We start from the raw sequence: 26,527 nt of genomic DNA, 5'->3' as shown, positions 1-26,527 counted from the left end.
ATAATACTGGAAAAATATTAGCACACAATATTAAATTATTTTTATTTACTTATTATAATATGTATTATTTATAATAATCAATTTTTAATAATTAATAAAAAAACAATTTAACTTCTAAATAAAAAAATTTAATGAACAAATATATTATGACAAATGTTTTGAATGATAATCAAAAATAAGTTAATATTCATAAAAAATAATTTTTATGAAATAAATGAGTTAAATACTGAAATGAACAAGAAATATAAATAAAATTTAGAATGACTTATTTTTTATCATCATTTTTTCACATAAGATTTTTATACAAAGCACTTTAGGTATGTATATATATATATATATATAAAAAAAAATATTTTTTATCAATTTAATATTTATAAAATTAAACTTTGCTTTTTATTATAAAAAATATTATTGATCATTGATGAAAATGATACAAATATATTTTTAAAAAAAAAAACTTTAAGATATATTTAACAAATCGAAACATTCTTTTTTAAATTTTTATTGAAAATAAATATAATTTTTATTATATAATTTAATTTTATAGTGAGTGTTTTATGTTTTTTCTTTTCTTTAATTTATAATAAATATAAGCAATAATTATAATTATATTAAATTTTTAACTAATTATGAAGTTGATTTCTTAATGATGTTCTTCATAAAATATTGATGACATGAATAACTGTAAATGATTTTTTTTTTTTAAATAGATTTAAATATAAAGAAAAAAATTTTTAAAAATATTCTATATATTAGAATTTGTAAATAAGTGGAATTCTTTCGTTTAACATTTAAATTATTTTCCCATAAAATGCTTATATAGATATTATATATAATATGAATTTCAAGAATTTATTACTACATTTATACAATACGTTTTTGAAATATATGGAACTCTGATGACAATTGTCATGAATTTGAATTATGGCAGTGAAAAATATCTATTACATATATATATTCCAAAATCATTTTAAAAAAATAAAAAAAAAATCACTTTCATTATTATTTAGTTAATTAAATTAACAGATATAATGATACAAAATTCTAAAAATTATATTATATTAATTAAATCTGTTTTATTTTAAGAGAACAAATTATGTAAAATTTAAAATAAATAAATAAAAATTTTTGTTTTATATAAACGTTACATACATATATATATTTACACGCAATCTATATTATTAAATATCACCAATTTTTCAAATAAAGAAATTATTTTGATTTATCCAAATCAATAATTTCAAAAAATGATATACAAAAAATGCAATAAAAATTAAAATTATACATAAAATTGTAACAAAAGTCTTATAGAAGTAAATAATTTAAATTATATTAAATGCATATTTGGTATATAACTGTAATGTATGAATGATTTTTGTGAACATATGATAAATTTGATTTCAAATCAACTTGTTTTTACCAATATCTATATTTTTTTATACAATCGTTTCCCAAGTCTACAACTACTAAATGATTATCAGGTAATACTGCAATACCTGAAGGACGTCGTAGTTTTGAACTATGTGAATCAATTTCAGTTAAAATATTACCTCCTCCTAACTTTAAAACTTGGATTATACTGCGACCTTTATCGGTACGAGTACCAAGTATTCTGCCTTCTGCATCAACAGCAAGGCCTCCATAAGTACCTTTTCCTATAATATAAGAAATATTAAATATAATACTTAATATAATAATATAATAATAATAATGAAAATGCAAGTTACCTTTGCCTTCTGAATAAATTTCTTCAGAAAAATCTCCTTTAGCAGAAAATACTTGTATACGACTATCAGCCACTATTATTTCGCCATTGGGTCCAACAGTCACAGACGTAATTAATTTAAATGTGCTTCTTTTTCCAACCTATTAACATTTTTAAGATATATATACATATAAAACATTTTTAAAATTTAATATTAAGGTATTCGTTTTATCTAAATATCAGTAAAACATCTTTTAAAGAAAGAATGTTATGAAAAAATATTTTTAAAAAAATTTTCTGATGAAGATATATTATGCAACATAAATTAATGGTTTTTCTATAGACTAATGCATAAAGGTCAATTTTAATTTTTAATTAAATGATAATTATATTAATATAATTATATAATTATATAATTTTTATAACATTGATGCAATTTGTTATTTCTTATAAAAAAAAATTATATCTTCTGTATCAATAATTTTGCGATATAAATAATTTAATATTTTTTTTTAATAACTTGCATTGATTAATGCATTAAAATCTATAATTCCATTTAAAAAAAAAGTGTCTATTTACAAAAAAATTATTTATATATTATTTATATATATATTATATATATTACAAATATTATTTATATATTACATAATATATCTATTTATATCAAACAATTTTTTTGAGAATATTTTTTTTATAACATTCTTTATTTAAAAGATATTTGGATAAAACTGTACATATGATAAAAGAGAAAAATAATAATTAATTATAAATTTAAAGAACCTAAATATTATCCAACCTGAAAGAGAATTTTGCCATCGGAATCAAATACAAAAACACAACTTTGACCATTATCTGCAACAAGTATATGGCCATAACTCCTGTCAACTGCAACATCAATTGGTTCCTATAAAATAAATAAAAAAAATAAATATATTAATATGATAAATAATTAAATAATAAAAATTATTTTATAATATTATAGAAATAAATACTAACTTGAAATGCATTATGGGAAAAAGATTTAATAGTATCTCCTAAAGAACTCATTTCAGTTATTTTACGTGTCCTCCAATTAACAACAACAATACCTTGTTGAGAAATACCAATTCCTGTACAACTACGTCCTTCTAGACCTTCATTAGTTATATGCCTTTGAAATTCTAAATCATAATTGAGTACCTAAAAATACAATATAATAAAAAATATGTTACAAAATATAAGAATTTAAATATTTATAATTTTAAATAGATTAAATTTTTCAGTATACTTTTATTCGTGAGTTCCCAGTATCTAAAATATATATCATGCCATCATCATCAACAGCAACTGCTACTGGTTGATGAAATTCATCTTTTCCGTTTCCTCGTCTTCCATATATCTTAATAGGTTCATTATGTTCAGTTGCATCAAAAAATAAAGGATAATCTTTAATAGGCCGTTCAAAAACTGATAACTTTAAAATATAACGACTTGCAGATGGAGGTCGAAATAGTACTTCATATGTACCATTTTCTAAATCTAATATTTCAGTTTCAATACTGGAACTTTGGTTTTCTGAATGAATACTATCTGCTAAAGTTAATTCTGCAGTGATAAGATCTCCTCCAACATTTCTAGGATGTCCATGGTAATCAACAGTTTCTACTATAACAGCTGCTTGTAATTTAACTATGGCAGGATCTTTTAACCGGGCTCTGCATAAACCTGTTTTAAAATATATATTATTATTTTAAATATAATAATTTTTTTTATAATTAACAAGTTAAAAATATAAAGCAATAAGATTTGCATAATGATTAATAACAAGTTTGAAGCAGGTACTTTACTGTATTATCAATCCTCAGGATACCTGGCAATGTTGTACTAGAACGTACTCTTCCCAAGTTATTAAGAGCTTCCTCTAGTTGAGAAAGAGCATTATTGTGATTAAATTCAAAAGTAATAAAAGCATTTTCTTTAGGTTCACTAAGTGCTGATGCCGCATCAAGTTGATCAGATAAACTACCAATTCTTTGTGTAATATTTCGAACTTCAACCTTTAAAAGAAATATACATTATTTTTTATTATATTTATATAATAGATAGATATAGTTGTACATTTTAATCCTTATTATCATATCCAATATCTATACTAATATCATACCTGATATTGTAATCCTTCACATTCTCCTTGTACTTTATTTTTTTCAGCTTCTATTAGAGCATGTTGTTCTTCTAACACATGTTTCTTATCTCTTGCAGCAGCAGTAACAGCTGCTTGTAATTCTGAACGTCTTCTTTCTATTTTTGAAATAATTTCTGCAAATTCAGTATCTACAGCATTCAAACATTTTTCTGTTGAAGCTTCCAAACGTTGTAATTCTGTACTTACAGAATCCTGGGCTTGTGTTAACTAAATATAATAATATTCTATGATTACTAAATTTCAAATCATGATAAAAATATATTATTACCTTAGATATACATTCATTAGCTTTATAAAGCAAGATTTCAGACATTCTTTTTATTGCAATGCTAAAAGGTATGATAGTATGCTCAGTACATCCTGGTGATGTTCCTGCATGATTACCACCTGTACATACTGTACAAAACACTGTATCACATGTTTCACAAAATAATAATTCTTGATTTATATGAACTGAACATTTTGGAATAACCTGTAATAATAAATAAAATTTAATATAATACTTAATATTCACAAGAAAAAATTATATAAGAAATATAAGAAATATTTCAAACCTCTCTTCTTTGTCTAGACATAAGATCAAGCAATTGATTTACAAGAAAACTAGGTGGTAAAGCAGGAACTCCACCACGAGGAATTGTTATTAATTCTCTACAAATAGGACATCGAAAAGCACCAGTCTCACGAGTTTGAGATGCAGCAATTCTTGTTAAACAATGTAAACATACCTGTACATGTAAAATAAGTTATATATATAATAAATAAGTTATATATATAATAATATATATATAATAAATAAGTTATAATTTAAATAATACAAATGATAAAAAAATAACTGTATATTAAAAATAATATTTACAGTATGTGAACATGGTAATAATTTTGGGGTATGTTCTCCACCATCATAAACACAAAGACATGTACCACATGTTAAAAAACTTTCATTAAAATCTTCATAGTTTATGCTAACAGTTTCCACGAGCATAGAGCTCATACTAACCATCCTCTCCCCTAGCCGTGTCCTATAAAATATAAAATAATTTGTAATTAATATAATACTAATTAAATTTATAATTGTAATTAAATGAAATATAAAATAATATAAATTTTGTAAATTTTTTATGAAATAAGAAATTTGTCTTGATATAATATAATATAAATAATATTAAAAAAAATTTATGCATTTTTTAAATATTATTTTTGAATAAAATATTATTCTTTATATTATATATAATCTCGAAAAATATAAATAAAAGTAATAAAAAAAAATATATTTATCAATTACAAAATATATTTATTTATAATATTAAATATTATTAATATTAAATATTATAAATATATATGACTCAAGAATACAAAAAATTATAATAAATTTAAATATAAATATTATTATAATAGATTCATGAAAGAACTTCTTATATGTATATCATAATTCATTTTTTAACGCTGTATATATTCAATTGTTATGACAATATTATTTTCCTTGTTTATAATTTCATAAAAATAAAAAATATATAGGGTGTCGCAAAAATTTATCTATTTATGAATTATGAACGAGTAGATACATTTTAACGTTCACAATTTATTTTAATTATTTGGCTATAATAAGTGAACAAATACAAACAGAATTTTATAGTATTAAATATATTAAAACAAGTTATTTATAAAAACATTTGTTGAATAATAAACTCACTGTATAGCTAAACGCAGTGCCTCCATAATGGAGATAGCCCTGTCGTTGCTTTGAGAAATATATACATCCGTTACATTGCACACGTTTTAGCGGGGTGTCGATGCACGCTTGGAATATATCTCTTTCTTCTCGTATAAATTTTCATTATCAAATGAACTTAATAATACTAACAAGTTCAATAAATGACTTTTGTATAAATTACATCTTTTAATTTCATGTTGAAGAATTTAAATGTCAAAATATATCGATATCAAAAAGAAAATACTGTTTCCAAGTGCTATCGAAGTAAGAAACTTTCTACATGCAATTTTTTTTAAAGATATTTTCAAACAAAATTACTTGATACATTGTCTTTTTTTCTTTCTTAATAAGTATTAATAGCTTCAAATACAATACACATTCATATAAAATGTTATCAATGAACACAACACTTCTTTCATAATCTTTGTCATAAAAGAATCACCAGGTACAAAGCATATGCCGATGTATATTCTTTGTCTATATTTTTTTCTAATACCTATTGTCCCTGACACGGAAATAATTGTAAAGATAAATTTTTTTATATTCTAAAAACCTTACTAAATCGTGAATAATATTAAAAAATAAATGCAAAGAACAATTTTGTTAAACTTTAAATTTATTTTTATTTCACTTTTAAAATTGTTTGTTTTTGCAAATTTTTAGTATCATTTTAAATGTTTATTATATACGTCACTATCACTTGCAATATATCAGCGGAATCACATACGTGCCTACCCCCTTGAGATGATAGCAAAAACACTGTCGAAATTCGTTGCTCTTCTGTCGCATTTTTCCAAACAAATACAGACACGGACAACAACGAACCGCATCAGCTGCGGAGCGCAGCGACTCACGTTTTACAGCTGCGCACGTTCTCGCCTGCATCCACAGCCGGCACCACTACCAGGGACGAAATGATAGGTATATTATGCGGGTGCCCGCGGCTACGATCTACCAAGATGTGTTTCTTCCTTTCTTCATTATGTTTCTGCGAAAGTTTCTTCAACCAATATAATACTATTCTTATACAAAATAAAAGCTACAATTTCAATAATTAATTCAACTGAATTATTATAATAAAAACAATTTCCTGTTTAGAATTGAACTGAATAGATAAGCGCATTTTTATAAAGAATATTATAAATAGATAACATTGACAAATGCGTTATTTTTATGTATGAATTTTTGATATGTTGTAAACGTAGAACAAATAAGCATAGCGTTTATAATGCAAGAGTAAAATGAAGTTATTTTGTTAAAAAATATTAAGTTAAAGCATTAGTTAAATATTGTGCGCAATGTAATACGTCCCTGAGTATTGGCGCACCATCAAGCATTTACCACAAGAGTGAGAAGAAATATAAAGGAGAAAGCGATGATAAAGAAAGAGAGATACACGCGTCTCCTGAAGGGTAAGGAGACGTACAACACCGACAGATATACTATACAAAGACGGAGAAATGCCTGGTATGCTTGTGCGAGGTACACGGTTACATAGTCGACTGAATTGTCTACTGCGCAGTCGCCCATTAAAAGGTGTAGCATCTGATGCTTTACTTACGTGCACTTGCTACAGCCGGCTCTCAGACAGCTGTACGTTTTCTACAGTCACGAATTTCATGTTTTTATAAATTCTATATGCAGTATTACATTCACTTTATAATATGATTTTTAAGTGCTCTTGAATTCAGTAATACATGATAATCATATCTGATTAGAAATTTGTTTATTAAAAAAAATAATTATATTTTTAATAAAAGTTACAGAAAATATATAATTAAAAGAAAATGCAAAAATAAAAATTTTATTAATATTATCAATTTTTCCAAAAAATTAAATCTGATTTATATTTATCATATATATTTATTAATTTTTACAAAAATTAATATAAAATAAATATTTAAATTTATATAAATTTATATTTATTTATAATTTATTTATATTTACTATGTATATATTTAAATTTGTTTTTGAAAATATTTTATATTTTTTTTTTTAGTTTTTTATAATAATTATATTTTATAACACACATTTTCACATTTTTATTTAAATAAAAAATGAATTTCTTTTTATATAATATTTTAAAGCGGAGCATTAATATATATTTTTATCTTCATTTTTATCAACCCTTAAAAATACGAATCATATACTATCATGTAAACTATGTAAATTTTTATACTATAAAGGTATACACATTTCTTAAAAAAGTTTGACACATACTTACATGAATGGACAGCAGCTCATGAAGCTTCCTTTGATAAACTCAGATGATAAGTTATTTTTATACAAGCAATGTATTGGCGCGATATATTATTTATGGCGTCCCAAGGATCTTACACAGGCGTGATATGCACACTAACAAAGCACCATGATACAGCAATTTAACTGTAGCAAGATCTTCAATATTATATGACTGTTTACAACAGCATTTTCCAATGAGTTATGTTCAAATACTGAACGTCTGATCTTGTATCACAAATGAAATATAGTTAAACATTTATATATCTTTTACTTTATTTATATATTTTTAAAACATTTATATATTTTTTACTTTAAAAAACTTTACAACATCAGGATATAAAAGCATTAACATATACATATACGTTTATAGATTTTATTTAATATTCGTTGTCACACTTCTAAACAATAAAATTGATGAACATTAATACATCCCTAATACATGAACCAAAAGGTATTAGTGTTGCATCGTTTCCTATATAATATTGAACAGATAGATTATACCAATATATTAACCTTTTTATGCTCAACTTTGCAATTTTGGCAATCGTGTCACAAATTGTATTTTGTACACACGATATTTTTTTCACATTTAGTTATTAAATTATTTTATTAACAGTATCTGAATGGAATAAATTCGTAGTAACTATATTTTTATTTGATAAAAATTTAATAATAATGATAAATCGGCATTCATTATTTTTCTCACTATAAACACCGAAGGTTTAACCACTCTTAACACAATCCCCCGAGTACAGTTTCTACCGCGCTCGTATTTCTCTAGTGCAAACTACTAGAATGACGTTGTTCATAAGACGAAAGATAAGGATAGCGATATTGATTTCAGATAATGTACATTAAGCTCCAGCAGGTGGCATAGCCACCGATCCTCGTCTTTTACACTACGTTTTCTCAGAAAATGATACGAATAGACATGGCACTGAGAAATCGCGAAATACAAGAAACAGGGGATGAAAGTACATCCTCTAAACTGTCCTTGCTCAATTGCGCATGCGCACTGTGATTTAGGTCATACATATGACAAATGGACATTAGCTATATACATTGTAGAGTTTTCTTTCTTATTTTGAATTAAAATTAGGATTATTGTTTATCATAGTTTGAAAAAAATTACTATATCAGTATTATATCAATTTTAAGTCTTATATAGTTTAAATATTGGCAATTTGATATAGAATATGTGTTTTGTAAACATTGACGAGATCGGGGTAGTAGTGCGCATCCTTGGCCTCGATGTTGGCAATCTTTGAATAAGTGCTACCAGTGGTGTAGTCAAAAGAATTTCTAAAGCTATCATAATATTTGTTAGATTTTATTTGCAAAAAACTTTATTATTTCAATTGTTTCATTATTTCATTATATAATTTTTAACCAATATTTAATTTAAAATCAATATCTTGTAAAATTATTAGAGAAATATAGTCTTATAGATATATAAGATTTACATTTGAAAATGTTATTATGCATAATATGATTTTTAATATATACAATTCAAGCATGCGCTATTAAAATCAGGTCATTCGATGCTTGGCTGAAATTAAGATTGAAGATTTTTTACTGTATTCTAATATTAAAAAAATTCTTATTCTTTTATTTTTTATTATCATCGATCAAATAATTGAAATATATAGAAATAATTATTTTAATAAAATTTTACATATTTTTTTGAAGACTGAATATATAAAATTAAAATTTTTATTTTAATTATTATTTTATTATTATTTTTTCGTTGAATATAACCTTATAATCTTAATAATATAATCTTTATTTTTTTTTTAAATTTATTAAATGCATTATTTTTTTTTATATAAAACTATATATGTTTATGATAATAAAAAATAAGATAACAAAAATAAGAAAACAAAAATATGTATTTTGAATCAAAATTTAAAATTGAAATATTACTTATATTAATATCTATTAATATATTGAATATACCTAAAATATAATAGTTAATTTAATTTAAATTATATTTATAAAAAATTATATACTTTCTTGAATAAATATTTTATATATATGTATTTAAATGTTCTATTTAATTCAACACATTAGATATGCGTGACATTAATTCGTGTATTACGAAATGTAAAATTAGTGTCACTTTAAAGTGCATCTGTATAGATCATATAATAACATATACAAGTTAACAATTGTATGTAAATAAATTGTAATTTAGAAAACATAAAAAAATAAGAATAATAAATTAAAAATAAAATCAAAAAAGAAAAAAAAATTATTTTACAAATTGACGTTTTATAAATATAATGTAATTTCTTTGATTATTAAATTGGAATATATATGTTTAGTTTCTTTTCAAGATTCATTTTATGGTTCTTAAACTAACTACTATTTTTCTTTTTAATATTCCTTTCTCTTATAAATATATAGTGTTTAAAAAAAGCTAAATAATGTTTTTAATTAATGAGATGATTTATTTTATATTGTATTCAGAAATAACGATTGCAGATATATATGTAATCCATCATATAATATTCATGTAATTCAATTAAATTCAATTATATCTCTAACTCTTATTTTCTATGTGATCTTTGATCCAATCAATATAACTGTAGACGCGAGTGAAGACATCCGGTTGACCTCTTGCACACGGTGTTCCCCAGGATACTACTCCGATTTGTACATTATCGGCAACTAAAGGTCCACCAGAATCACCCTGTGATTCAAGAATGAATCATTTAATATAATGTTTATGATATTATGTATATTATTAAAATTATTTAAAAAAAATTTTTTATTTGTAAGTAAGATAAATTAATTATTGTATATTTATAAATATTTGTAAATAAAATTGTAAATTAATATCATAATATTAATATAGAGATTTAATTAATTTGTTGGTGTAAAAAATTCGATTCGAATAAAAGAATAAAAAGGCAATGATTTCATTTCATTTTATCGCGTAAGAAAGTTAAGGGTGCGCCTGATACATCCCGCATAGTTAATATAATTCTTTTCGAACTAGGTGAGTGGGACTCAATGGTGCTCACTGTTACGCTTTCGTCGACACGGTTTTCGTCGACGGACTACAAATAAGAAAAAAAAGTGCCGCTTTAGTTAAGGGATCCTTTGACATGAAAGAGCCCTCTTCTCGAGTACTAGACATGAATGCACTTACGTGACAAGCACCTTCACCCCTCTTGTTAAGTGTGCAGATATTGTCATTGGTGACACGGAAGCTGACATTTAAACATTGTTTTTGATCGATCACATTCAATTGAATGTAGTATAATTCATTTGGCACTTGTCCAGGATACTTTGATGATTTGTAAATAATTGGTATTATAATTAATTGCCATTCAAATATATAAGGGAAAAAAAACATATAAATACAATGATAATAAATAATAAAATAAAATTGTAAAATTATAATTGATACAGATCAATGCTTACGCTAGTGGTTCCCCAACCAGATAATACAGCAGGATAATCTATTTTATTGAAATTTTCACTGGGTAATTGAATAGGCTTCACTTTATCACCGAAAACGATATTCTTATTCAACTTGATCAATCCAATATCGTTTCTGATCAATATAGAACTGTATCTTGGATGGCCAATTATTTTTTCAGATTGATAATCATCACCGCCTTTGTCTAAAGTATTAGTACCCAATACGACGGTTATTGCTGTATCATTAAAACTAAAAAATAATCAATAAATAAAAAAAAGAGGAAAATCATTTATTTAGAAATATAAAATATATAGAAATTTAATTACTATCAACCTTGATAAGCAGTGAGCAGCTGTCAGTATCCATCTTTCATTTAATACTGATCCTCCACAAAAATGACGATTTCTATAACGAAGTGAGGCTTGATAGGGATATTGCCCATCCTTTGCTACAGAACCACCGACGATTTTTGGAATTTCGTTTATGTCTGTAGCTATATTTAATTACATATAAATAATTAATGTGGATTCTTAATTTACTGCATCAATAATTTTTTTAATCGATTTTTACAGTTTTTGCAGTATTTTATTTTTCTTTTAAATAAGAAATTATTACCTGATGCTTCAAAAATAAAAATAAAAATAAAAATATTAAAAAATAAAAACATTTTAAGATAGTAGGTTTTTTCTGACAATAGGTAAACTATCAACTTGGCATACTGGACATATTTGAAGAGTATTTATACCTTTAATGACCGTGGAAATTAAAGATATGCCATGGACAGTATTTAAATTTAGGTCAGATATTACCTAAAAAGCTTATTCAGATGTATCTCACATATACTATGATAAAAACTAAGAAAACTCATGTCGTTTATTTAAGAGGAAAACGATCCTAGACTAACAATATTAAAAATGTATTCGTTTATCTCTCAATGGGGGTTTCCTAATTATGGCTCAACAAAGAATAATCTTGTTATTTTTAGATAACAGGTTTGTCTACCTTATTTTATCTTCAGTTTTGTTTTATTTTCACTGATATTGTCCTCATTTTAAATTTTTTTAAATTGCATTTTTTTAAGAACTAAAATTTATTTTTAAAGAAAATTTATTAAAATTATTTTTATTAAGAGTTACAATATTTGAAAACTGACGTAATTCATGATGTTACATGTCTGACTAATCTTGAAAGAATTAACGTAATAATTATAAATTATATTTGTACAACAGAATTTCGATATATAGTAAAAATTATTTGGTTTATTCGATTTTTCTATACGTCAATGATTCAAAAGGGATTATTTAAGGGTCTGATTAAACGAATGCGCAAGATAATTTAAAAAGGCATAAAGCTAACAATTTATTCCATTATGACATGACTCACCCTGATTATGTTCCATTCGGAGATGGTGGCTGGGTGATTGGCCTCATTCAAATTACATGGTAGTGGTAAGGGTCTAATTCTGTCATCACACACGAACGCACTGTGCGCTTAAATTAAATTTGTATTATTAAATATTATTATTAAGATAATGTTTTTATTATACGTGTAATAGCATATATAAATAAAAATAATTTTTTTTCAATATCGAAATTGTATATATAATTTATTTCGATGATTTAATTATTAATTATGCTTCAAAACAGATTAAATATATTATGAAATAGATAAGGAACGAGGAGCATTATTCAATAATAATAAAAAAGAGAACAACAAAATCGTATAACTTGAACTTCCTTTATTTAAATGAAATAGAGGTAATATGAACCGTCGATGTAATGTTGTTTATACAAAATCAAACTCAATTTCATTTTATATTCCCTGTTTTTATGTTAATATTCTTGAATATTATCAATTATGTGAAAATTATCTAAAAAATTGCGTATTATTCTTATTAATCAGAACTTCAGTATTGACAAATACATGTGAATTTCGCAACTGCTCATATTCCTCGTTGCATATATGTATAAAATATTCATGTATTTCACAACCAGAAGTTAATAATCAGAACTGTACCGCTTCTCCCGTGCATATAAGTAAATAAATAAACATAAAAAAAAGCTTGGTCATAAGTAATCATTTCTATCGCGTATATATTTCTTTATTTTGTTACTCGAACTTTATGTGTATATATATATATATACACATATGTATATGTGCGTGTATGTGTGTATACATATATATGTATATATAAAGAGAGTATATGTATATACATACATATATACATACATATATATATATATATATATATATATGTATAAATTGTTCGTATCCTTATATAAGTATGATCATTTACAAAAGCTACTATTACAGTATCACTTGCCAGTGACCACGCTTTAATGCACGCTTATTTTTTCGGTAAATCGTTTAAAAGTGAACTTGTGTAATATAATATTTGAAATAGCGTGGATCATAGGCTTATTTTTTTTCTTTTTCTTTTATTTGTGTTCATTTAAATGTATATTATTGACCTTGTACCATATCAAACCAATAAAACCTTATGATTGTCTAATATTCTGAATATAACTGTATATTATAAATTGTGCCTTCTCATTCGAATGATGCTCCTTACCAATAATATTTTAAGAGTGAGTGAGTATTTCTGTACGGCATGTCTTTTGTAACATTCGTTACATATAGAATAACATCGATAGTATAGTAAAAATATAAACATTATTTCATTTTGTTTTAAACATAAAAAATCATACAATTATAATTTAATAGCTAATACATACAAAATTAAATGCCAGCACCCGTTGAACGAAACGGATTTCCTTTCAAAATGTATAAATCACACACAAAAAATTATTAAAATTTAAATGAAAATACTTTTCTGCCGTTGAAATACTCATAAAGACGTAATAAAAAGAAATTATATGAAAAAAGAAAAAAAAAAAGTAACGAATTAAATAAATTTTTAATACAAAAATATTTAACTTACTTAATCTTAATTTTTATTCAGTTGAATAATATTAAACGTTATTTATGAAAAGATATCAGAATTAAAGATTATACGAAATATGCACATGGAAAATGAAAATAAAACTTACTTTATGCTTTTTACCTTTGACTTAAAAAAGGAAAAGAGAAAATTCTATTTAAATAGGAATATTTTTAATAATAGTCAATTTATATTTTTATTTTTTTCTTTTTTGACTGTTGAGAATATTTTTTAAATTTAAACCAACTAAAAAATCCGCCTACTCTAATTTAATCAAACAATTGTGTTTGAATTGATCAAAGATAAATAAATAAAAATATCCTTTAAACAAATCATGCAAATCTAGTTTAGGTCTTTTTTAATGATGATTAATGAAGTAACCAAAATTATATACGATAAAGTTACTTTGTATTAACATTCATTTAATGTAAATGTTGTAGAAAATATGTATACAGAAGATTAATACCCAAAATCGCAAATTGATTTAAAATATTTAGTAACTTAAATTCATAATATCACATGGTGCTGCCATCCAATATTGTAGGTGTGTAAATGTATACAGAATGATGGCTATATTATATTCTAGGCTATAAAACTCCGTCACTTATTGGCTATAAAATATTTAAGTATATTATTGGGTTTTGGTTTACTAGTTGTTGGCCAAGAACGGGTCACTTCTCTTTGTATATCAATAGGTAAAGATTTAAGAACAGCTGCGTCAATTTTTGGAGACAGTTGCATTGGTGATGAAGGACTGAGGCGAAGATCAGCCATTTCGTTACTTGGAGATTCTCTGCGTCCACTTAACCATACTTCCAATCTTGTTTTTTTTGGTAAAGGTTCTATTTCATTCAATAAATCATCGTCCGTATTCTGATTGTTAGTACCTATTGATTTCGAAATTGGAGATGAAGTGGTACTCATTGCAGAACCATCATTACTATCTTGATTCACACTCATTGGCGACCCGAGATTAATATCGGAAATACCTTCTTCTGAGCTTATATCTAAAACAGACTGAACTGCAACTTGTTTTCGTAAAAAAGACGTAATACTATTTTTTCCGGAAGATCTTTCTTCGAATTTCGTGAAAGCAACTCCTAGAAGAGTTAAATGGAATGGTTTAGAAACATCAACAGTACGATGAAATAATTTCATTGCTAGTGTTAACATTTTAGCATGATCATAAACACCAGATTTTGAAGAAGGCAGTAAGTGTTTTGGTAAAGCACATTGCCGAGTTTCTCTTTTACCCGAACTTGATTTATTAAAATCATGCTTTCTAACTGTTAATCTCATAGCAACTGGGATTCTTCCATCTTCCATGGCTAATTCTGTTAATCTTCTTAAAAGTGCCCCTAATCGCGATTCTACTTCTGCTACTAATGAAACACTTTTGAATCCATCTTCTAAACCTATAGACTGCTTTTTCCCTGTTGGTTTTACTACAGTTTCATCGATACCTTCAGCATTATCTTTTAATTTTCTTGCTAGATCAATGCCAATTTTCATTTCCAAAGTTTCTAAAGATGTTTTGCGTAAATCATCTATTGTCTTTATATTATTAGACATTAATAATTGTGTAGTCTTTTGTCCTACACCTGGTATTTTAGATACAGATCCTATATTAGATAATAACATAGGAGCACTGCATGGGAATATAAGTGTTTGTTGATTTGGTTTATGCAATGATCCTACCAGTTTTGCTAAAAGTTTATTATGTGCTATTCCTGCACTGCATGTAACATGCAAATCTTTATAAATTCGTTCTCTTATTTCTGCTGCAATTTTGGAAGCAATAATTAATCGAGCATGACAACCACAAGGACATTCTTCTTCAGAAGCTCCAAATATTTCACCAACTGGATTTTCATCTTCCATAGAAATATTTATATTTAATTCTGAATTATTTCCAGAATTCATGTATTTTTGTACAATAGATGTTACATCCATAAAGTTATCATCAAAACCCAGTCTTTCAACTAATGGAGTAAACTGATGTAATATCTCCAATATTTTGGTAGAAAAGTGACGATAATTTGTTAAATCTTCACCATTTACCAAGGCCAGCCCTGGGCATAACCTTAAAGCTTCTTGTACCGACATACATTTTTTAATTCCATATTCACGTGCTATATAATTGCTTGTCACTACCATATTTTTTTGTTGTACTCCTAATGGTTTATTTTCTAGCTCTGGATGTCTTAGCATCTCTACTTGAGCATAGAAACAATCAACATCTATATGAATTATAGTTCTTGGATGTCTTATAATTGCATCAAATTCAATGGAATCCATTGAGGTCAATTTACAAATAATGTAATACACTATTATTCATAGAATCTTTATCACATAAATATTTTATTTAATATTTTAACATGTATAATCTGTAATAATAATAAATATTTAATTAATATTAGAAATAATAAAAATAATTTATTTACAAATTACTATCCATAATGTAGCAAAATTTATTACCTTTTTAAAAAACAGATTTGGTTAAAAATATATTTTTAAATGCATATTTTTATATTACTTATGATATTAACAAAGAATAATTTTCTTTCTTGTTTATTAACACTTTAGCACAAATTTATATAATAATTTTTGAATATATAATTGTTTATTTGTCGATATGTTTAACTAGATGTATATCTAAAAAATAGGTTAAGTTCTTCAGTCAAAACATATAAATTATTTATTGTTTTTAACTTACATATGGAGGTATATAATTGTATAATTAATTATCATTTTTATTCTTAAATAAATTAATTCCAAATACATTTATTAAATTACTTTTATTTTATTATATTTTAGAATTTTCTTTAAATTATAAAGTAAGGTTACCATTATTTAATATTCATTTGAAAGATATATTGTTTCACAACCACGAAGAACATTAAAATACAGAAATATTTTTATTTTTCAGAAATCCGTTAGATCATTAAATAGACATCAAATTGTAACTGGAACTTTTAAAAACACGAATATTTCACTTCCGAAATTCTCAGAAACTTTTTATAAATTTCATTGAAGAAATATATTTTTTTACGGCTGTTAAGTTTCGCTGTTAACACGAAACAAAACTATCGTAAAAACTAAATAGAAATTTGTTTACAAACTGTAATGCGACTAATTTATTTTTCACATGGTAGCCATGTTTTGAATTGTCATAGTATATCTTTCTATATATAATATATATATATATATATATATCTATACACACATATATCTCACATATATATTTATACACACGCATTATATATATATATATATGTATATAATTTCATTCTAAATTTGATACAAATAAATGTTTAAGATAAATCAGTACATAATGCAAATATATATTTCCATTAAAGAATATTATAAATATATACAATGGCTCATTTTCATGAATTAACACACCAATGATATTTAAAATAATATAAAGAAAAGATTGACAATATGTAGATAAAATCTACAGTAAAACGTATTTTTTCCCTAGATATAATCCAATCAGATTGTACATCATCTAGTAAAAATATATTACGAATATAGTAAAAATGAATTACTATAAAGATTCTCCAGAAAATTTTGTAAGTTTTATTTTACATCGTTCACTCGTGTTTCTATATATAATTGTGATTCTTTATTATAACGTGCATTTTAACAAAATTAAAGAATTTATTATAAAATCTAAAAATTATTTTATATTTTTAAAAGTGTACATATCATAATAAGTTTTTTATATTTTTGTAATATCTCATAATGTATTGCATGTTAGTTACAAAGTAATACTAAAGATTTGGTTGGATGTTTGCAATCTTATAGATGAAACATAACCAGAATACATTCAAAGATTTTCCCACTTATTTAGATTCAATTGAAAATTATAAGAACTATTTAAATTCATAACTTTTAAAAAATTTGAATAACTTGCTCTTTTTCTAATATTAGTAGATAATGAAATTATTTTGATATTGCAAAATTATTGAATTACACAAATTAAAGTTGAACAAGCCAATGAAGCGAAAGCAGCCATCTTGGAAAATCCTTTTTCGCATTTCGAACGAACGAAGTGTCAAATATCGATAATTATTTCGTCTCAGACGACTGAACTAAAAATTTTTACAAGAATTTTGTTTTCTTAGAAAAGTTAGATTTTTTAAAGCGACCTTAAAATTGAAATGTAAAAATTAATTTCGCGCCATAAAATAATATTATTCAATAGTTGCATTTAAAAGTAAGAAAAATATACAGGCGAGTTGCGATACAAACAACTCGAGTAAGAAAGGGGTAGGAGAATTTTTCTGTTGAAAGTTGGAAATAATATAAGCAAGACGGCTTCTCAAAAAAAATCGTCTAAGAAGATGGCGGAGACCAAAGAATTAGAGGTGAGTGAAGTATTAGAAGTGGTGCAGTGCAGTTAGACTATGTGTGAAATTTTAGAGAAAAGTCGGCACGTCTGCATTGTGAATTTGTCGTGGTTATATCCGGGGTATCAGCGATTTATAATTTGCGTCGGTGAATTGTATTACTAGACGCCTAGTACACCTTTGAGCGCGTTTTTCTTCATTATTCTTATAATTATTTTCTTTCTTCAGTGAAATATTAAGATTAATCAATAGCATTTTTTCTTCGTTATATTGTGCTTACAATTATGTTACGTTTGCTGAATAATGCTCTCAAAACACGTCCATATCTTCGTATTCACAGGTAACCTAAACATTTAATTTTTATGATTTAAAATCATTCTCAATATTTTTGTATGATTAATTTCATATATTTTAATAATTAATAACAAAAAATTTGAATTTTCTGTAAATATTGTTAAATAAATAATATTATTTATGGTTATAAAAATAAATTTTATTTTATTATTGTACAAATTTAATATAAATTCTTATTTAATGCAATATGGATATTGATAAAAATATATTATATGATTTTTGTTAAAATAAAAAACTTATATCTGATATGAAGTATAATCCTTACACCTGAATCTTCAATTTTATTCCATATTTTTACAATTATATTCATTATATATAAGCCAATATAACATATAAAATACAAAATAAATATTATATAAAATTTATATTATTATAATTGAATATAAATTAAAATATTAATTTTTTTTAATTATAAATATATGTATATATATATATATATATACATATATACATGTATATATGTATATATATGTATATATATTTGTAATATATTTTTTTTTTATTAAAATAATAGATTTTTTTAAAAACAAATATATTATATAAAATATATGCATATAATTTTCTAATTGCAGAATATGATATTGAGTTTTCGAGTGTCTGAACTTCAGATGCTTCTTGGTTTTGCTGGTAGAAATAAATCAGGTAGAAAAAACGAATTACAAGGTCGTGCATTAGAATTGTTACGTTTGAGGTCTCATCCAATTCAACTCAAAATACGTGAACTATATAAAACTATACAGTGAGTATAAAGCTTAATAATGTTAATAATTATTTATTTGTAATTAATTATTATTAAAAATTTCTATCATGATTTATTAAATTTTTATATATTTTATTTGTTTGTTATTTCAGTAAAAATGAAAAGTATTTTTCTCTCCATATCTATTATGGTATATTATTATTTTTATAGTAAGATTACAAATATCAATGGATCATTAAAATAAAATCTTAGTTTCATTCTTTTCAAAATTTTGTTTAGAGCTGATCAATTAGCTGCACATCAAATGTATGGTCAAACAGGTAGTTCTGGTGAACCACAGATAGATCAAAACATGCATTCCAGAAATTATTATACAAGGTAAATACATAAAGCAAATAGAATGTATGAAATGTAAAGAATATATTCTAAAAAAATAATATATAATCTATTATACAAATTAGATTTGATAATACTGTTTCTTATTTTCAATTAATATGAAGACAAGCTATCAGTCAGCAACAACAATCACAGTCTTCAGTTTCTAGTGGAAAAGATTTACCACCTGCTCATCAAGCATCACTACCTCAAGCACCTAGAACCAATCCAGTATATCAATCAGGATATACTAGTGTAACACCACAAGTAAGTTAACATTTTATGTATATAAATATTTATATAATAATCAATAAATTTATTCATATATTAATCCTAGATAATTGCTTTTGCTTTTTTAATTTAATTTAATATATTAACATTTTAGCAAACAACAAGTGCAGCTTACAATCCATATCCATATACACCAAAAGTTTTACCATCACCATTACAAATTCAACCTAGAAGTCAGTATCCTGTTCATCCAGATGTCAGACTTAAAAAGCTACCATTTTTTGATTTATTGGCTGAGTTATTAAAACCATCTAGTCTAATGCCTCAAGGATCTATGCGACTTCAAGAAAATACATTTATGTTTCATTTAACACCACAGCAATCAACAGATGTAGCAAGTTCGCGTGATTGTCGTGCAGGAAGTAAAATGGATTATACAGTACAGGTACATTTTGAAAATTATTTTTTTTAAATAATATTAAATTTGTATGGAATATTTTATAATTTAAACTATGATTGTTTCAGATACAAATGCGATTTTGTTTACAAGAAACTTCATGTGAACAAGAAGATTGTTTTCCCCCAAGTATTGCTGTAAAAGTTAATGGAAAATTATGTCCCTTACCTGTAAGTTTATACAAATATATGAAATATATAAATATATGAAAATATTATTAAAATTAAAATTTTTATAAATAAAATATTTTATTTTTTTCCAGAATCCAATACCTACTAATAAACCCGGAGTAGAACCAAAGAGGCCTCCAAGGCCTGTTAATATTAGTCCTTTAGTTAAATTATCTCCTACTGTAGCAAATCAAATTCACGTAACGTGGTCGGCTGATTATGGCAGACGATATGCAATTGCGATATATCTAGTAAGAAAACTTTCAAGTGCTGAATTATTATCAAGGTTAAAAAGTAGGGGTGTTCGACATTCGGATTATACAAGAGGTTTAAGTAAGTTAGTTCTACAATTAAAATATTCTATAATGTTGAAACTTGCTGATTTTTATTGATAATTATGATTTTCCTAGTTAAAGAAAAACTTAATGAAGATGCAGATAGTGAAATAGCGACAACTTCGCTTAGAGTATCTTTAGCTTGTCCATTAGGTAAAATGCGAATGAGTACACCATGTCGGGCGACAACATGTTCGCATTTACAATGTTTTGATGCATCATTGTTTCTTCAAATGAATGAAAGAAAACCAACATGGAATTGTCCAGTTTGTGATAAACCAGCATTATATGATAATCTCGTTATCGATGGATATTTCCAAGAAGTATTAAATTCTAAGAAATTATTACCAGATGTAAATGAAATTCAATTATTACAAGACGGATCTTGGGAAAATTTAGTTTTAAAAAAAGAAAAGGATAAAGAAAAAAATGAAACAAAAGTTATTACGAATTCACAAGATCGTAAAATCGATGTTGATACAGTTGATCTTGGTGAGATTTTATTTCTAATATGTTTATATGAATATGAATTTATAAATAAATTGGCAAATTTAAAAATAAAAGTTTTTGTGTTAATAAATGTTTAATATAATCATTTAATTGTTTAGATGAAAGCAGCCTTACACCTCAAAAGGAAAAGAAACGAGCTGTTGTGATTGATTTAATATCAGATAGTGATGATGATGATGAACATACCACACCAACACAAAGTACAAAAAAAATAGCTAGTGGTACTTCTTCACCAAAAAAATCACAAACTAGCTCGATTAGCAGTACAAGCGAATCGCCAGAATTAATGATAATCGATTTAGAGTAGAATTTTTTGTATTTATTAAATTTATTATTATCAAATTGCCAAATTTTAAAGCAAATATGCAATTTTGTACAGAAGAAAAACTAAAAGTTTAATAGTTTTGTGATTATCTTACAAAAAAGTTACTGTATAATAATAAGTATAATTCATAACGTTTTTACTTTTGGTACTTAAAATTTGACAAAAATAAGCAAAATATTTTTTTTTATATATGTATGATAATCTAGCATTCCTTCATTAGATATGTAGAGATGATACATTATTTGTTTGGGATTTAACTCATAATGTATAAATAAGATCAAATTAATTTAAATAATAAATTACTTTATTATACTTTTTCATTATTATAATAAAATCATATATAATTTCGTCTAAAATAATAGTCATTTTGAATTTTAAGGTTATTTTGTAATATAAATTTCTTATTAACTTTAATGTGTAAATGAAAGAACGAAATATAAAATGTAAATACTTGTACTACAAATTTTAATATAATTAAACCTAAAAATTTTTTTAAAATTGCTTTTTTTTAAATAAAATATTTAGTTGTGAATACTGTTTAATTTAGGGTTAATAAAACTATTTAGATTATATTTGATATAAATTCTGTGTTTATAAAAATCAATCTAAAATTATAAGAAATAAAATAGATATAAATAGAATATTAATGATTTAATATTTTTATATTATATATAGTCTTTTTACGCGTATTATACATATTATGAATTTCAAAATTTATCCTTCTGGAGAAATGTCTATATTTGGATACATATAATTGCGAGGTGATATTCCAGAAAGTTGTTGGTCCACAGGCTCTCTTGTATCATATAAACTTGGTGCTTGAAATATTATGCCAAGTGTTCCTGCAGTACATGCCAATGTAAAAACCCAAAGAAAAAGTCTATCTAAAACCATAGCTACGAATTTCCAATCTTCTATAACCTAAAAATATAAAAAAATATATAAGGAAAAAATTTAGGATTAAGAATATATATAAATATATATATATAAATATTTTTTAAAGAATATAATTGAAATGTTAAGTTTTTTAAAAAAAGTATCAAAAGTAAAACATATGAATACTTAGACAATATGTATTCAACTTACTTCATTATCTTTGTCTGCATTTTTTATATGTTGAGCAATAAAACGCACACCTTTAAGAGCTGAGATAACATCCGGAGATAAATATCTTGGGACTGTATTTTCACTATCAGTAACTATAACAGTATTTTATTGTTAGCATATTTAAATACATATTACATGATATTAGTTTATTTATGTAATGTGAAACGCCATTGTATAGAATATTGAATTATTGAATTATTTCGTTATTCTAATATACGATTATTTATTCTTTTGTTGCCATGTAATTCTTTATATGTATTGTGTATTTTATAAATTAAAAAATATTGTATATTTATAACATTCATGCGAGATTATTCAAATATCAATGCACTGATATAAATTTAATAAAATAATTTTATTTTAATTTAAATTTAATAAATGATTTTATATGAAATAATTTTATATGATATATTATACATTAATCTAAATATTTACCTGATGCATGTGGAATATGTCGAGCATCATCTTCTCGTATATTTTTATATTGAGAGGTAACACTTTCAAATCCATCAGGACTTCCTTTTAATTCCAGTGGATAATCACTAACGCTATCAGGAAAACTGTAATGTATATTTTTGAAATTTTTTCTATTTAAAAATTCGATAGATATTAAAATATTTACCTAAAATCTATTTCATTAGTATATCCGCTATCCATATATGTATCATCATATTCTGGAGTTGAATATGGAGTTCTACGCATCATTAGAAGTCGCGGCATCCAATTTAAAAATACTTGTCTAACCCATGGTGACATATTATGTGTAGATGGAGATCTATATAACATAATTAAATATGATTTTAAGTATTTTATAGATAAAATAATTAATATACAGTATAAAATTGATAATATTATTTTAGATTACCGAAAATGGACATTTAAAACACATACAGTAATCCATATCGACAAAGTGACTAAAATCATGGTAAATAGTAAATATTTTCCTAAAAGTGGTATAGCCAGAGATGTTGGTGGAATAATTTCGGCTAATAATAAAAAGAATACCGTCAATGAAAGGAGAATGGAAGAACATAATGATACCTGTAAAAATTAAATATTTTAAATATATTTATGGAATATCTGTTTATTTGTCTATTACTTTTTATAATTCTTACTTTTTCACCAGAATCACTTGGTAGATAAAATACAAGTACTGTAAGGAATGTAATACCCACGCAAGGAATTATTAAGTTAACCGTATAGAATAATGTTTTTCTTCGCATTGTAATATTAAAAGTGATATCTGTGTAAATAATTATTAAAATGCATTTATATTTTATAATATTAATATTATAATATTATAGCAATTTATTTACCAGAATAGGGTTCTGTGCAACATGGATAATATTCTTCATTTCTCGATGCTGGTACTTCTAAAATATCCCATTCTACTGATAAATAGAAATCGCTTAAATCTATTCCTTTTGCAACTAAATTGCTACCAGCTTCTTGTTTCATATGTTTTAAATCTACCTATTAGTAAAAGTCTTTACAAAATATATTTTCAGTAAATAATATTAATTTTAAGTCAATTATTTATTAATGTCTTAATTTATTTTTATTTGATTTTGATTAAAAAATATTCATCAATATGAATAATATTTTTGAATTATAACCTGAGCGCCATTATAAGTCCATGAACCGAATTTCATAATACACGATTGTTCGTCGAATGGGAAATATTCTACATTAATTTCACAAGATGATTTATAAATTGCAGGTGGTTTCCAAGATACATCACCAGTATATTTTAATGTAGCTTTTGTCATAAGCGTCACTTCATAATTACCGTCAGCACTATAAAAATATTTAATTAATATTTATGTATGAATTTCCATCAAATTTTTTCTTATATAATTTCATTAATAAATTATAATATAATTAAAATTTACTTATTATATAGAACAATATCTGGTAACCAAATATTTTCGGAAGGTACATATAGCATTTCCACGCCACCGTATTCTTCTGGATTCCATTTTAGTTTATAATCATTCCATCTCTGTAAATATATAAAATTTATAATGAATGAAACATATTTATTCTGATCATTAATTTTACCTGTTCTACCCAGACATTGGTGGTCATCACTTGATTTTTTAAATTCTGTAAATTTAAACAATATTATTAATATTATTTTATCAAAGAAAAAAATTGTATGATTTTATACCATTTCAATTAATTGTGATAATTTTAAACCGAGTTGAACTGTCAAGGTTTCAGTATTGTTCATAACAGGTCGTATAAGTCTATTATAATTCGATAATAAGTCATCATAAAGTCTCTTTGTGTCAGGATTTGCTTCGAAAATTTTCAATCCAGCAACACCTAAATGAAATATAAATCTTTTCTGTCATTCTACTTTTTGTATAGAAAACAATCGAGTTTAACGCACTCAAAGTAAATGACAAAATAATACCTAAAGTACAACAAAATTTTTAAAAGATTTAAATGATTCTCAAATATTTATGATAAAAAAAGATAAAATACTTACTGTATATAATATGAAGAGTATTAAAAAGAACACCAAGCGTCAATATTTGCATTTTAAACATAATTATTTACAAATTTATATAGGGTTGAGATGGCAATGACCACTCCCAATAAAAATACGTTTATCTGCCAATATTATATAGTAATTTTTAAGTGTAAGTTAATAAATATAAAAAAATTAATATTATAAATATTTATGTTATTTAAGTTGGACATAAATTGGGAATACTATCAATAAAATACGAATAGTCTGCATCTCACTGGACCAAAATCGATATCCGAAGTTAGCGCCATGACACTTGCTCCAACCTGCATTTCAATATACTTTGTGTATTACAGATTCACATATCTGCGCATGCGTATTAATGACGCGCGCATATCTTTTTAAAATCGCATATATTTTATTAGTTAGTAGCAAATTCGTGTGCATCAGTGTATATTTTACGATTCAAATCTTTGTTTCTTTTAATTTTCACAGATTTCATATATATTTAATTTATATTTATATTGTTTTAATGTGTTTTTAGTGATAAATCAAAAAAATTATAAGTTTTTTACTTGTGTATTTTAATTAAGTAAAAAATATTAATTTGTTCGAAAAGTTAAGGTTATATACGAGAGACTACTGGAAAATTGTAAGAATAATTTTTATATATATAATATTTTTATATTATTTTTTCTAATTAAATCGCATAACTGTATGCATTGCTTCATGAAAAATATAAATCTATCAATCATAACAATGTCGTATCTGAATTTTAAGATAGATGGTTTCTTCTTATAATTTGTTACCGACATTTTATGAACCTTATTCATCAAGTAACGCACTCTATATGAGATTTCGCGAACTCGATATTTGGATGCATTTTCATAGTTCTAGAAAATTATTTTCAAATTAA

General features: G+C 24.5%; 4 protein-coding genes across 10 annotated transcripts; 1 reads left to right on the top strand and 3 right to left on the bottom strand.

Annotated features, from left to right (window-relative positions):
• Positions 1–1,410: 1,410 nt before the first annotated feature.
• Positions 1,411–11,969, bottom strand: LOC409206 (tripartite motif-containing protein 2). Of its 5 annotated transcripts, XM_016912392.2 has the most exons (15): positions 11,891–11,969; positions 11,609–11,768; positions 11,275–11,524; positions 11,000–11,137; positions 10,413–10,537; positions 4,750–4,924; positions 4,445–4,618; positions 4,159–4,362; positions 3,849–4,097; positions 3,555–3,741; positions 2,973–3,409; positions 2,702–2,884; positions 2,502–2,609; positions 1,728–1,866; positions 1,411–1,655 (listed from the first exon to the last, which is right to left on the bottom strand). In XM_016912392.2, exons 1-15 carry the CDS (start codon positions 11,940–11,942, stop codon positions 1,417–1,419), a joined length of 2,820 nt encoding a protein of 939 aa, XP_016767881.1. In that variant the 5' UTR covers positions 11,943–11,969; the 3' UTR covers positions 1,411–1,416. The 5 variants fall into 5 exon arrangements, with proteins under 5 accessions (XP_016767881.1, XP_016767879.1, XP_006561121.1 ...); XM_016912390.2 differs by lacking the exons at positions 10,413–10,537; positions 11,000–11,137; positions 11,275–11,524; positions 11,609–11,768; positions 11,891–11,969 and adding exons at positions 6,332–6,592; positions 7,829–8,855 and having other exon boundaries at positions 4,750–4,912; XM_006561058.3 differs by lacking the exons at positions 10,413–10,537; positions 11,000–11,137; positions 11,275–11,524; positions 11,609–11,768; positions 11,891–11,969 and adding an exon at positions 7,829–8,854 and having other exon boundaries at positions 4,750–4,912.
• Positions 11,970–14,617: 2,648 nt separating this feature from the next.
• Positions 14,618–16,746, bottom strand: LOC551219 (DNA polymerase iota). Its single transcript, XM_016912393.2, has 2 exons — positions 16,695–16,746; positions 14,618–16,603 (listed from the first exon to the last, which is right to left on the bottom strand). The coding sequence occupies exon 2, from the start codon at positions 16,512–16,514 to the stop codon at positions 14,817–14,819; it is 1,698 nt and encodes a 565-aa protein (XP_016767882.2). The 5' UTR covers positions 16,515–16,603; positions 16,695–16,746; the 3' UTR covers positions 14,618–14,816.
• A 1,397-nt stretch (positions 16,747–18,143) lies between these two features.
• On the top strand, positions 18,144–22,526 carry LOC551174 (E3 SUMO-protein ligase PIAS3). 2 transcript variants are annotated; one of them, XM_623568.6, is made up of 9 exons: positions 18,144–18,589; positions 19,498–19,664; positions 19,905–20,003; positions 20,126–20,267; positions 20,386–20,676; positions 20,757–20,858; positions 20,951–21,191; positions 21,269–21,685; positions 21,802–22,526. In XM_623568.6, exons 1-9 carry the CDS (start codon positions 18,566–18,568, stop codon positions 22,008–22,010), a joined length of 1,692 nt encoding a protein of 563 aa, XP_623571.3. In that variant the 5' UTR covers positions 18,144–18,565; the 3' UTR covers positions 22,011–22,526. The 2 variants fall into 2 exon arrangements, with proteins under 2 accessions (XP_623571.3, XP_006561118.1); XM_006561055.3 differs by having other exon boundaries at positions 18,145–18,911.
• On the bottom strand, positions 22,315–25,942 carry nAChRa8 (nicotinic acetylcholine receptor alpha8 subunit). 2 transcript variants are annotated; one of them, NM_001011575.1, is made up of 12 exons: positions 25,630–25,802; positions 25,306–25,463; positions 25,197–25,241; positions 25,028–25,137; positions 24,752–24,932; positions 24,452–24,608; positions 24,251–24,378; positions 24,001–24,176; positions 23,758–23,910; positions 23,571–23,695; positions 23,115–23,227; positions 22,315–22,949 (listed from the first exon to the last, which is right to left on the bottom strand). In NM_001011575.1, the coding sequence occupies exons 1-12, from the start codon at positions 25,688–25,690 to the stop codon at positions 22,743–22,745; spliced, it is 1,614 nt and encodes a 537-aa protein (NP_001011575.1). In that variant the 5' UTR covers positions 25,691–25,802; the 3' UTR covers positions 22,315–22,742. The 2 variants fall into 2 exon arrangements, with proteins under 2 accessions (NP_001011575.1, XP_026296304.1); XM_026440519.1 differs by having other exon boundaries at positions 22,672–22,949; positions 23,571–23,683; positions 25,630–25,942.
• Between the last annotated feature and the right edge of the window lie 585 nt (positions 25,943–26,527).

Source organism: Apis mellifera, linkage group LG5 (genome assembly GCF_003254395.2).
Source record: "Apis mellifera strain DH4 linkage group LG5, Amel_HAv3.1, whole genome shotgun sequence".
Lineage (NCBI taxonomy): Eukaryota > Metazoa > Arthropoda > Insecta > Hymenoptera > Apidae > Apis > Apis mellifera.
The sequence above is the reverse complement of the archived record's forward strand: the minus strand, read 5'-3'. Positions and strand labels throughout refer to the sequence as shown.